The sequence below is a fragment of the Coregonus clupeaformis genome, chromosome 4, assembly GCF_020615455.1.
Source record: "Coregonus clupeaformis isolate EN_2021a chromosome 4, ASM2061545v1, whole genome shotgun sequence".
In the NCBI taxonomy this organism is placed as follows: domain Eukaryota; kingdom Metazoa; phylum Chordata; class Actinopteri; order Salmoniformes; family Salmonidae; genus Coregonus; species Coregonus clupeaformis.
In genome coordinates, this window is record NC_059195.1 from 3,279,899 (window position 1) to 3,294,646 (window position 14,748).

Below are 14,748 nucleotides of genomic sequence, written 5' to 3' on the forward strand. Positions count from 1 at the left end.
CATTCTCTCAACCAGCTTCACCTGGAATGCTTTTCCAACAGTCTTGAAGGAGTTCCCACATATGCTGAGCACTTGTTAGCTAGTATTCATTCACTCTGCCGTTCGACTCATTCCAAACCATCTCAACTGGGTTGAGGTCGGGGGATTGTGGAGGCCAGGTCATCTGATGCAGCACTCCATCCCTCTCCTTCTTGGTGAAATAGCCCTTACACAGCCTGGAGGTGTGTTGGGTCATTGTCCTTTTGAAAAACAAATGATAGTCCCACTAAGCCCAAACCAGATGGGATGGCGTATCGCTGCAGAATGCTGTGGTAGCCATGCTGGTTAAGTGTGCCTTGAAATCTAAATAAATCACAGACAGTGTCACCAGCAAAGCACCCCCACACCATAACACCTCCTCCTCCAAGTTTAACACTTGTTTTGGTTACTACATGATTCCATATGTGTTATTTCATAGTTTTGATGTCTCCACTATTATTCTACAATGTAGAAAACAGTAAAAATAAAGAAAAATCATTGAATGAGTAGGTGTATCCAAACTTTTGACCGGTACTGTATATATACAAATGTGACAGATCAAAAATGGTATGTTTTCAATATTCATGTTTCTATTTTTCAATAATCATAGATCAGTGTAAGATGAAACATTATAGAGTCTATAGAGCCTGGGTAAGGCCAAAAAGTCACAAATATTCCAACTTCAATTAATTATTTCTCAACTATGCTTTAAGATACAAATGTCAAATATATGTCAACAATTGTTTTTGTTCTAGTTTCATGAGGAATCATCCCAACTGTATATGGCACTGCCAAGGTATGAAAAAGGCAGACAAGTTTGATTTTGGAGTATTGTATCCCTTTAAGTGGGCATTTCTAAAGACGTGTTTGTGAATAAGACTGGTTTCTGGGACTAAGCAGGCTATTTTTAGTGTGATGGGAACATATGAACACCTCTGTTTTTTTCCAAGAAGTGAATTAGCCTGTAGCATGACTGCTACCATTCCTCTCCACCTGAGTGTCACCCATGTGTCAGCCCCTTGCCACTTTCCCATGGCAACTCATAGGGCCCTCGTCTCATAAGTGCTTCAGTCCAGCAGCCATATAATCCAAGTGTCACTCCGACGTCCATACTGCTGCTTCTGGCTGTATGATTATGTGGCGCCACTAAGAGCTAACACTTGCTGCCCATTAAGAACCCACGTGAATATCAGGTTGGCTATTGTAGCATGCTATTCCTTTCCTCTGAGCAATGAGCACCATCCAGAGAAGAGAGCTTTTAGGCTGATGGAGAGTTGGGCAGCACTCGGGATGGAAGTGCTGTCGTAATGTTCAATCCATCACCTTACTACCCATCGCCTCTGGACAATAACATTGTCATGTAGCTGGCTAACAATCAACAACACATTAATTGCTGAGCTTTTAGAGGCCAAGTGTGTGCCTCAGATTATTGCTGTTTTCATTTTATTTAGGAAGAAATGTCAAGCAGAAATTGCTCATATGACTAATTTGACCTTCTATTTGAGTAAAACGGATCAACAAGTGATAGCTTAGGTTATGCATTACTAAATTGAATCTTCTTTCAAAAATGTTGATAATCTTTCATCTCAAAACGTGAAACACATATACATAGATGTCAATTAACATTTAGTGTGCAGGTACTGTAAATGAACAACATCAATGTCAATTATCCAACACTTCTCCTTCACCCAAATTCAGACAGCTGATGTTCTGAAAGAGCTGCAAAATCTGGACCCCTACAATTCCGCTGGGCTAGACAATCTGGACCTTTTCTTTCTAAAATTAGCCGCCAAAATTGTCACAACCCCTATTACTAGCCTGTTCAACCTCTCCTTCCAGACTCACATTAAGCATCTCCAATCCAGATTTAAATCTAGAATCTGCTTCCTATTTCACAACAAAGCCTCCTTCACTCATGCTGCCAAACATGCCCTCGTAAAACGGACTATCCTACCGATCCTTACAAAATAGCCTCCAACACTCTACTCAGCAAATTGGATGTAGTCTATCACAGTGCCATTCGTTTTGTCACCAAAGCCCCATATACTACCCACCATTGTGACCTGTATGCTCTCATTGGCTGGCCCTCACTACATATTCGTCGCCAATCCCACTGGCTCCATGTCATCTATAAATGTCTTATAGGCAAATCCCCGCCTTATCTTAGCTCATCGGTCACCATAGCAACACCCACCCGTAGTCTGCGCTCCAGCAGGTATATCTCACTGGTCATCCCCAAAGCCAACACCCCCTTTGGCCGCCATTCCTTCCAGTTCTCTGCTGCCAATGACTGGAACGAACTGTAAAAATCTCTGTAGCTGGAGACTCTTATCTCCCTCACTAACTTTAAGCATCAGTTGTCAGAGCAGCTTACCGATCACTGCACCTGTACACAGCCCATCTGTAATTAGCCCACCCAACTACCTCATCCCCATATTGTTATTTACATTGTTATTTATTTTGCTCATTTGCACCCCAGTATCTCTATTTGCACATCATCTTCTGCACATCTATCACTCCAGTGTTAATACTAAATTGTAATTATTTTGCCTATTTATTACCTTACCTCCATAACTTACTACATTTGCACATACTGTATATAGATTTTCTATTGTGTTTTTGACTGTACGTTTTGTTTATCCCATGTGTAACTCTGTGTTGTTGTTGTTTTTATCGCACTGCTTTGCTTTATCTTGGCCAGGTCGCAGTTGTAAATGAGAACTTGTTCTCAACTGGCTTACCTGGTTAAATAAAGGTTAAATAAAATAAAATAAATAAAAAAGGTTATATGACGAAAATGATTGAAGTTGTACACAACACAAAGGAAGGCCAAGCCTAATTACCTATTAATGCAGGTTTTATGTGTTATAATGAGGATAACCATCCTCCTCTTCCTCTCTGGAAGAGCCTCCACTTTATTCTACCTAACTTTGTTTTCGTCCCAAATGACAACCTGTTCCCTATTCAATACTTTTGACCAGGGCCCATAGGGCTCCGTTCAAAAGTAGTGCACTATATAGGGAATAGGGTGCCATTTGGGGTGCAACCTTTGTTTTCTGGACATGTTGACCTTGTTTAACAATTTTTTTTTTTTTTTTACCATGACATTGTACTTACATTTAATGCAAATGTATGAAATTGTGGCAATAATAGCACCCTTTTTGTCTTTGTGATCTGTATAAAAGACTAAGGCTTCTCGATTTCGAATGGACACTTTTAAGACGACTTTGATATGTGGGTGCTATTTGTAAACAATGGGCTCAGGTAAAATAATAGCCTGGAGCTTTCTGTCCTGTCTCGTGCCCATGAGACTGCTTGATTCGATTTGGGATGCTTCGTCTGAGCCATTTGAGTTACCTAATTCAGACTGAATTGTATAGAATCCCAGACTAAGTCCCAAATGGCACCCTAGTCCCTATACAGTGCATTACTTTTGACCAGAGGCTCTGGTCTAAAGTAGTGCAATATAAAGGGAATTGGGTGCCATTTGGGATGCACCCACCGCACTGGGCACGGACGTCAATTCAACGTCAGTTCCACGTTGGTTCAACGTAATGTCATTACAATGACGTGGAAACAATATTGATTAAACCAGTGTGTGCCCAGTGGGGCAGTGTCCTTCCTAAACGTTTTTGCCTCCTCGGGACAATGCCTGGGGTCAACCTTGTTATATAAAGACAGACAGAACGTCCTTCCCTAAAGACAAAGATAGACTATTTTATAAAATTTAGCATGACTAATGGAAGACCCACTGGGCACAAACGTCAATTCAACGTCTAGTCCACGTTATTTCCACGTGGAAACAATGTTGATTCAACCGTTGTTTGCCCAGTGGGTCATTAGTACGGTTGTTTTTCCAATTGACATAGTTTTTTTTGTTGCAATGTTTAATGGGTTTATTACACTGTTCAAAATGTATCCCTTACAAAGCTGTTCTTGGCACCATTCAGTAGGTGTTCTAATGTTAGGAAGTCTTTCTCACAAAAATATATTTTAATCTCAATGGGTCTGTACACTCTTCGAAAAAATGTTCTATGTGCAACCCTCTGTGTAAAGGGGACAGCAGAATAACCCTTTTAGGTTCTAGATATCACCTTTTTTTCTAAGAGTGTATAGATAAAAGTTACATATTTTGTGTCATTATTTTTTCTATTTTAAGTACTCTTGCTATATTAACCTGCTAATGGGCGGCAGGTAGCTTAGTGGTTAAGAGCGTTGTGCCAGTAACCGAAAGGTCGCTGGTTCTAATCCCCGAGCCGACTAGGTCGATGTGCCCTTGAGCAAGGCACTTAACCCTAATTGCTCCTGTAAGTCGCTCTGGATAAGAGCGTCTGCTAAATGACTAAAAATGTAAATTTAATGATGTACTAGAGATCCTAATAAACACTAAACATACCACTTGAACACAACCCAGTGACCCTGCTAAGACATTTGGGATGCATCCCAAATGGCACACTATTCCCTATTCCCTGCTCAAAAGTAGTGCACTTTGTAGAAGATAGGGTGCCATTAGGGATGTAGCCTTGGACTCATTGGTATAATGCAAAATGTTTTTGCATTGGGGGAAAAATCTACCTCCAACCTTTGCTTCAGTATGTTTATGCATTCAGCTAAAGTTTTATGTTTTGTGTTTTTACATGGCAGGTTTTGATGACCGGGACACAGACCTCTTCTTGTGTGACACCAACACCTGCAAGTTTGACGGAGAGTGTCTGAGAATTGGAGAGACAGTGACGTGCATCTGCAACTTCAAGGTAAGACATTGTTCAATGTTTTAGTCTCAGAAAATGTTTTTGGGGAAAAGTTGCATATTCTTCAGTTCATATGCAGCGATCATTATGAAATGGCATATTATTATTGCAACCTCGTGGTTGTAGATTGATTTTGATGGCGGTGATGCCTGTTTGTTGTTTTTCAAATTAAGGAGTGGGCCTTTAATGTATCGAAAATTGAATTTAAACGTTTGTGTTTTGTAGTCTACACCAGTCAGTGTTTCAACATCCTTACAGTGTTTCCACTCAGAAATGTTATTTTATAACTCACTGATTGGTGGATGGACCCCAAAACCCACTAGCTATCAAGAGGGAGGGGACTACGATGTATAGTGAAGACATAATTTACCACTTCTCATAAAACCGAATGTCACTCTCAATCATGGTGGCTGTTTTATGCATTCCACTTCATTGATGGTATAGCCATTGACAACACACACATTTATATATCCTCATTAGTAACATAAATCCAGTGAATGATGCTGTACTTGACGGCTTATGCTTCAGTTTATTACCAATCTATAACAAAAATGCAACAAACCAGCCATCCATTGATATATTTTTTTTATTGCTTTTACCTCATTCAAACAAATATGCTCTATATTACCCACATCAAGTAAGATACTGAGATAAAGCACATGGATATGCCTAATACGTTTCAGCTCGATGCTCTCATGTCCAATCCTGCAAGTTTATCAGCACATCCAGCGCCAAAGCTCGCTTTTATCTCAATTTTGTACTTCCCTGGGAGCGAACATTAGTAGAAGCGCACAGATAAATGACATTACCTCTCCATTTCTCATCCCTGAGATCTCGCACTCATAGTGGCTGTCATTAGGGACAGAGCTCTCTCTGTGAAGCTTAGCAAGGAGCAGTTAACACCGCTTTCATGTCATACTGACTTAATACTGGTGTGGCCTTGGGTCACGGCCCGCCGTGGCATCCTGTGTCTCATGGACAGGACGGGACCTGACGTCAATGTGCTTAAACCTACTAGCCGCCATGTCTTTATTCCATTAAGCGCCGTAATTCAGCAAAATGTATCCTCTTATAGGAGGGGCTGTGTCTCCCCCACCCCTAGTGTACTCCCCCACCTCTAATGTCCTAGCATGCACACACATGCATTAGAGTGCAGGCACACACACACACACACACACACTTTCAGCCCTTGAGAGGTTACGTGCAGTATAGTTGAGAGGAGGAAGTGGGTTTGATCTGCTAGAATCAATGGATGCTATTCAACGGCAGGATGCCCATTCAGCAGCCGTGTTAGATAGCTAGTCCACCCACACTGCCTGTGTGTGAGTGTGTGTGCACACGTTTCTGTGTGTGTGTGTGTGTGTGTGTGTGTAGCTACAGCTTCACGCTCATGTGATTCTTGGACAAGCTGTGAAATATCTTGTTATCATTTAATGATACCTGAACAGGGCTTTCTTATCTGTGTTTAATTGGTGGAATTTTTTATATGTTTTTGAATGAATGTAATGTAGTTTTTTTGTCTTGAGTCATGCTTGGATTTTTGGTTCAAGGTCATTGGTCATCCATCCGTATTGGCTTATGACTCGCTTTCTAGCGCCTCAGTAATTTCTTTTCGAAAATGCTATTGTGATAACGGCTCTGGCTTGCTCTTCAAGGTGTAGTTTTGACCCTGTCTGTAATGTGTGTTCTTTAACTCCATAAAATGTGGTGTTGTGCCATTTTCTCTGCTGTAATACATTGGATGGCATGTCATGATGTTGCTGTCATTTTCTCTGATGTCTGCCCATGAGTGGCTTTCAGCAGTTTAATGGCATTCTGTGTATCAGTCCACAATGTTGCTTTTATTTCCTCTAATATCTGGTTGTTACTGGGCATTCAGCATTTTGATGTCATTCTCCTTCCAATGTCAGGTTGTGATGAGATTCAGACTTCTGTGGATGTCAGTGTGGGAAAGGAGAGTGTCTCCTTCCTAGCTCTCTCAGCGCAAACTACCAGATATCACACACACACACACAATTAAATACACACATACATACTACACACACTGAAGGACCGTAGCTATACCACGGAGCAGTCACAGGTGGCATTCAGGACGCCATTATCAGAGCATTCCTGATGGAGACCTCATTCCACATATTTGCATGCATTTATGATACTTTAATCTGGGGCCATGTGAACCGTCTGGGAAGGAGTCGTACAGTCCATAGAGCCGTAATGGTGGGTTTAATTCCCAGGGGCAGCCTTGGATAAAGGGCGCCTAGGGAGACTGGACAGCAGGGACCCTGGCTTAAGATGATGATGGCTGTTCGAGTATTCATCAGTGTTTGAGGTGAATCTAAAGTGTGTTTGTCAGGAAGTGGCTAAGGATAGCTAAATATATTCCAAGACTCAACTTGTATTGGGAGTTGTTACACCAACACCTCCTATTGGCAGATGTAGGTATTGTCACTAACGTGAAATGGCAGGACACAGGATAATACATGATAGAATATGTTTAATCTCCCCTCCTTCCTTCCTTCTTTTCATCCAACCCCGCTTATCTGTTCCACCACTCCCTCCCTTATCCCTCCCACTGACTCTCTACCTCTCTCTCCCTCTCTCTACGTCTGCCTTTATCTATATATTGTCTCTTCTCCCTGCAGCTTCTACTCTCCTACTCCTCTCTCACAGATGTGGTGTTCCTCTTATCTGTATTGCGTTAGTAGTGGGTCTCTGGACCTGCAAGCCCTCTGAGACTTCCCTTGGGCTCTGCTGTCATAGTGTGCTGCAAAGCTGACTTCTACCTTTGCATGACAAATGTGCCAATTAAAATCAGCGTGAAGAAGAGTCCAGCACCGGCGGCAGCTCCCAGAGCTGTGCCTTTGTCTTTGTGAGCAGACTGTGTGAGCTTATGCAGGTTGAGTGAAGGGCAACGTCGATAGATGGGCACTCCTGTAGTGTCCAGCAACACATGCTGTTTTAGGACCTGGAAATGGAGCCTGAAGGCCAGAAGGGCAGTCCGTTGGTGTACAACGTAATGCTACTGTAATTAGTGTTGTCACGATACCAACATTTTACTAACGATACGATACCAGGCCAAGTATCACGATACCTAGTAGTACCGTGGAAAACATTCAGTGGCCTAGCGTCCTGTTCGCCCCGCCCCCCAGACGCTTGTTCCCTTTTCTAAACGTTATGCGCATGTGCTACACAAAAAACATGTCACTGATATTCACACTTCTACTCAATACAACACATACAGAATTTTACTTCACACTGTTCACTGTATAATAGAATACTGCATAGAATGGCTAATCTGCTCATATTTGCCAAGGCCTACCTGTGATTTGGCTGGAGGAACGGGAGGAAGGAATATACATTGGGGAAAACAAGTATTTGATACACTGCCGATTTTGCAGGTTTTCCTACTTACAAAGCATGTAGAGGTCTGTAATTTTTATCATAGGAACACTTCAACTGTGAGAGACGGAATCTAAAACAAAAATCCAGAAAATCACATTGTATGATTTTTAAGTAATTCATTTGCATTTATTGCATGACATAAGCATTTGATACATCAGAAAAGCAGAACTTAATATTTGGTACAGAAACCTTTGTTTGCAATTACAGAGATCATATGTTTCCTGTAGGTCTTGCCCAGGTTTGCACACACTGCAGCAGGGATTTTGGCCCACTCCTCTATACAGACCTTCTCCATGATCCTTCAGGTTTTGGGGCTGTCGCTGGGCAATACGGACTTTCAGCTCCCTCCAAAGATTTTCTATTGGGTTCAGGTCTGGAGACTGGCTAGGCCACTCCAGGACCTTGAGATGGTTCTTACGGAGCCACTCCTTAGTTGCCCTGGCTGTGTGTTTTGGGTCGTTGTCATGCTGGAAGACCCAGCTACGATACATGGCCCCATCCATCCTCCCCTCAATACGGTGCAGTCGTCCTGTCCCCTTTGCAGAAAAGCATCCCCAAAGAATGATGTTTCCACCTCCATGCTTCACGGTTGGGATGGTGTTCTTGGGGTTGTACTCATCCTTCTTCTTCCTCCAAACACGGCGAGTGTAGTTTAGACCAAAAAGCTCTATTTTTGTCTCATCAGACCACATGACCTTCTCCCATTCCTCCTCTGGATCATCCATATGGTCATTGGCAAACTTCAGACGGGCCTGGACATGCACTGGCTTGAGCAGGGGGACCTTGCGTACGCTGCAGGATTTTAATCCATGACGGCGTAGTGTGTTACTAATGGTTTTCTTTGAGACTGTGGTCCCAGCTCTCTTCAGGTCATTGACCAGGTCCTGCCGTGTAGTTCTGGGCTGATCCCTCACCTTCCTCATGATCATTGATGCCCCACGAGGTGAGATCTTGCATGGAGCCCCAGACCGAGGGTGATTGACCGTCATCTTGAACTTCTTCCATTTTCTAATAATTGCGGCAACAGTTGTTGCCTTCTCACCAAGCTGCTTGCCTATTGTCCTGTAGCCCATCCCAGCCTTGTGTAGGTCTACAATTTTATCCCTGATGTCCTTACACAGCTCTCTGGTCTTGGCCATTGTGGAGAGGTTGGAGTCTGTTTGATTGAGTGTGTGGACAGGTGTCTTTTATACAGTTAACAAGTTCAAACAGGTGCAGTTAATACAGGTAATGAGTGGAGAACAGGAGGGCTTCTTAAAGAAAAACTAACAGGTCTGTGAGAGCCGGAATTCTTACTGGTTGGTAGGTGATCAAATACTTATGTCATGCAATAAAATGCAAATTAATTACTTAAAAATCATACAATGTGATTTTCTGGATTTTTGTTTTAGATTACGTCTCTCACAGTTGAAGTGTACCTATGATAAAAATTACAGTCCTCTACATGCTTTGTAAGTAGGAAAACCTGCAAAATTGGCAGTGTATCAAATACTTGTTCTCCCCACTGTACATGCATAATGATCTGCATGTTATTGTGGCAGTAAGGGGAAAACACTGCATGAAACCTTCTACTCTTCAGTTAACACACAGACACACACACACACACACACACACACACACTCCTTCTGTCTCCCTCTCTCTCATAAACACACACACACACACACACACACACACACACACACACACACACACACACTCTCTCTGTCTCCCTCTCTCTCATAAACACACACACCACTCTCTCTCTCAAACATACACACACACTGTTCCCAACTTTAAAAACATTAGGCACCAAACAGAATGTAACGAGCACCAGGAAGAGAAAGATTTTTGATATAGTTTGGCTTATGTGAATCCTACCTTTGAAGCACATCTCATGAGTAGCAGACCATTTTCCTTTCTTCTTGTACCAATAAAATGTGCCTAGACCTACTGTCAAGTTAGCAGGTTGTTAGCTAGCTAGGTAACATGACTTAACAACGTTGTTCGTTAGCAAACCAATAATTAGCGGGCCTGGATTAGTTTCAAATCGCCCGCGACATGGTTTGTGAAATTATATCAAATGCGCGCGAAATTGCGCAGGAATATTTTTTTTTAGCATTGATTATAGGAGTCATATTTTTGTAACCGTTTTAGCTAGAGACAAGACATTTTCTTTGTTACACAGGTGCAAGAATGCCTGTCGCAAAGCTGTTTTTCCTCTCAGGCACTGCTGCGTGACAGCGAACCTGCAAAGCCTATATTCAGACTGGCCTGTGCTCTTGGTTATATCAGGGATTCAATTATATACAATGTACCAACTTTGCTCGCTCTGCACACTGCTCCAATGTATCAAATGTACAAATGTAACAACAAAAGACTGATCAGGGTCTCCATCCCCGCTCGCCATCACGACTAAATTATATTTAAAAAACTGATGGAGGAATAGAGCGGACGGACTGAAGCAGGTGAGTGAGGGCTGGTAGGGGATGTGGCTGGCTAATCACAGCTGCCACACATGATATGCGCATGAAAGTGAAATGGACATTATTGGACCGGTGCATATAAGAGACTAGTTGTTGTTGCTTAAAAAATTACCTGAACTTATAAACAATTGACTTAATAAACATTTTATAACAGGCGCCAGCGGGTTCTTTAGATCGGTAGGGCCAAAAAAGTTGGTAGTATCATATGAAACAGTACTACGGTATTCTAAAATGTTGTTATCATAAGTATCATGGCTTTGTGGTACCGTGATATTACCATGTTACTGGTATACCGTTCAACACTAACTGTAATAGGTGGAATGTAGATGGAAATGTAGCAATAAGGGGAAAATGTAAGGGAAACTCACTGGTGAGTATGTTCGGTATTGGTGTGATGCAATAGCCCAACTAGCTCATTTGACCATGCTAGTAATTAAGAGGAGATCTGAAGACATTATCCTACATTTGTTTTTCAAGGCAGAAATTCCACACAACCCACCTCAAGTCACCCAAACAACCTAATTGAATAATTTAACGCCATCAGAATGTATGTGTGTGTGGGGGGGGTACTTGGGCAGGGCTCTCTCCTCGTAAGGTAGCATCTGTGTCAGCCCCCCTGCAGCTCTAGCTGGCCTGTCAGACACCATTACAGCAGAGCCCATCTCCGGTGACTGCACTGGGGAGACTCCTCAGGGACAGGCAGGCAGAGACCTAATCAAGAGGAGACTGCCAACCGGTTAAAGAGCAGAAGCACAAGCCAAGCAGCCCCCAGTCTATCTCTCCCACCAACTGTCAGAGCAGACTAGCATCCCCAACCATGGCAAGGCATCGTAGGAGTTTGTCAATCACTCAGACAATGCGCAACACATTTCTGTCTGGTGGATGGGAGGAATACATCATCAGGTTAGGCACGGAACAGATTTGATCCTGGGATGGTGTTCTTCAGGAATTAGCTGTTGGTCCATTGCTTTTTTGTAATTGACCCCCACTGACATAAGCTCCCTCTGATGTGTCTTGAGTAATGTGGAGTGTTTTTTAAAATTATTTAGTAATTTATTTTATTTTATTAACACATCCACCCTATTCGGAGGATACATATCTTTTTAGTTTTTTACAGCTTTTCTGCTACATATACAGTGGGGAGAACAAGTATTTGATACACTGCCGATTTTGCAGGTTTTCCTACTTACAAAGCATGTATAGGTCTGTAATTTTTATCATAGGTACACTTCAACTGTGAGAGACGGAATCTAAAACAAAAATCCAGAAAATCACATTGTATGATTTTTAAGTAATTAATTTGCATTTTATTGCATGACATAAGTATTTGATCACCTACCAACCAGTAAGAATTCCGGCTCTCACAGACCTGTTCATTTTTCTTTAAGAAGCCCTCCTGTTCTCCACTCATTACCTGTATTAACTGCACCTGTTTGAACTCGTTAACTGTATAAAAGACACCTGTCCACACATTCAATCAAACAGACTCCAACCTCTCCACAATGGCCAAGACCAGAGAGCTGTGTAAGGACATCAGGGATAAAATTGTAGACCTGCACAAGGCTGGGATGGGCTACAGGACAATAGGCAAGCAGCTTGGTGAGAAGGCAACAACTGTTGGCACAATTATTAGAAAATGGAAGAAGTTCAAGACGACGGTCAATCACCCTCGGTCTGGGGCTCCATGCAAGATCTCACCTCGTGGGGCATCAATGATCATGAGGAAGGTGAGGGATCAGCCCAGAACTACACGGCAGGACCTGGTCAATGACCTGAAGAGAGCTGGGACCACAGTCTCAAAGAAAACCATTAGTAACACACTACGCCGTCATGGATTAAAATCCTGCAGCGCACGCAAGGTCCCCCTGCTCAAGCCAGCACATGTCCAGGCCCGTCTGAAGTTTGCCAATGACCATCTGGATGATCCAGATGAGGAATGGGAGAAGGTCATGTGGTCTGATGAGACAAAAATAGAGCTTTTTGGTCTAAACTCCACTCGCCGTGTTTGGAGGAAGAAGAAGGATGAGTACAACCCCAAGAACACCATCCCAACCGTGAAGCCTGGAGGTGGAAACATCATTCTTTGGGGATGCTTTTCTGCAAAGGGGACAGGACGACTGCACCGTATTGAGGGGAGGATGGATGGGGCCATGTATCGCGAGATCTTGGCCAACAACCTCCTTCCCTCAGTAAGAGCATTGAAGATGGGTCGTGGCTGGGTCTTCCAGCATGACAACGATCCGAAACACACAGCCAGGGCAACTAAGGAGTGGCTCCGTAAGAACCATCTCAAGGTCCTGGAGTGGCCTAGCCAGTCTCCAGACCTGAACCCAATAGAAAATCTTTGGAGGGAGCTGAAAATCCATATTGACCAGCGACAGGCCCGAAACCTGAAGGATCTGGAGAAGGTCTGTATGGAGGAGTGGGCCAAAATCCCTGCTGCAGTGTGTGCAAACCTGGTCAAGACCTACAGGAAACGTATGATCTCTGTAATTACAAACAAAGGTTTCTGTACCAAATATTAAGTTCTGATTTTCTGATGTATCAAATACTTATGTCATGCAATAAAATGCAAATTAATTACTTAAAAATCATACAATGTGATTTTCTGGATTTTTGTTTTAGATTCCGTCTCTCACAGTTGAAGTGTACCTATGATAAAAATTACAGACCTCTACATGCTTTGTAAGTAGGAAAACCTGCAAAATCGGCAGTGTATTAAATACTTGTTCTCCCCACTGTACATACATTTTACATATACATTTTACATACACATTTTGCATACACATTTTACATACATGGTACTTTTATATAAAGCAATCACATAACAATTATACATTATCGAACATAAACTCTTTAATCCCATCCCTCAGCCACTCTCAGCCCATCCCACCTATCACCATAGACCACCCTTGTTTGGTTTCCATGTGCCATATATTTTTCAATTGTGCTGTGATGTTTTACATACATTTTTAACCTTTCTAATCATATAGTATCCACAGATTGTGAGCTAAAGATGAAAACCATTCCTACGAGTATTGTTATATTATTTATTGGCTGACTATGGCTTTCCAAATCGCCCAACACTGGTATTTGTAAGGTTAATTTTAAGTGAATGTTGTTTTTGCAAACTTTCTATTGAAATTGATTGTGGTAAGTTCATTTATATTTTTTGAGATGTGAATACCAAGTATGTCTACTTCACCGTCCGCCCATTTTATTGGTAAACTACAAGGTAGTGTAAACACTGTGTCTGTTAACGATCCAATACGTAATTTCGTCGTCGTCGGGTGAGGTTGTGTCTCTCTCTGGCGGGAGGTAAGCTTGGCTTATATGGCTTATATACATAGTTTGGGCTTTGTCGAGTAAAGCTTAAACTATGTATTTAGATTGTAGTTAGGTATTGTAGGTAGTTATCGTGGGTTGTTGTATGTAATTATTGTAGGTTAGTATTGTATTCGGCTGAGCCCGGTGAAGCACGAAGCTAGCTAACCCACTAGCTACCTGGACTAGCTAGCGGGTGGCTACTGGTAACTATTAGCAACTGTGGATAGTTGTTTCACGCCTGAGAGTACCTGTAATTACGCCAGCTAGCTGCCTACAATAATTACATACAATAATGCCTACCATTCAGCTGTTTTTCTAACCTCATTGTCTGAAGCGTTAACGTTAGGTAGTAAGTGGCTACTGTGCTTGAAATTTAGCTAGCTTGCTGCTACCTGGATAGCTACTAAACAATAGCTGGAATGACCTAGCGAACAGACGCGAACTGGCTGATTCAATTCAGTGGATAGCTTTGCACTTGGCTAGCTAACAGTAGCTGCTAGGGGTAAGTTATAACCTACATTTGTGTTTTGTTTTTACATACTGGTAGCCAGAGTCGTTCAAGGGAATTCGGGACATGGGTGACTAGTTAACGTTAGCTTGGCTCTCTCTGTTTGTTTGTGCCATGGGAGGAGGGGTTTCTTCTTTGTCTGAAAGCAATGGCTAGCTAGTATGCTAACTATTCTAGCTAACTAACTGGCTGAATAAGTTGACGACGGACTCGCTCAAGCTGTCGGGACTAACCCACAACGTTAGACACGGACACGAATGATCTGCTTGGCGTGTTGACA

At 42.4% G+C, this 14,748-nt stretch overlaps 1 protein-coding gene across 1 annotated transcript in view; it reads left to right on the plus strand.

Annotated features, from left to right (window-relative positions):
- The window catches only part of LOC121550935 (tomoregulin-2), a 151,389-nt gene that overhangs the window by 23,080 nt on the left and 113,561 nt on the right, over positions 1 to 14,748 (plus strand). Inside the window, exon 2 of the mRNA XM_041863392.2 lies at positions 4,663 to 4,772. Within this exon, the coding sequence (XP_041719326.1) occupies positions 4,663 to 4,772 (110 nt within the window). The remainder of the gene's footprint in view (positions 1 to 4,662; positions 4,773 to 14,748) is intronic.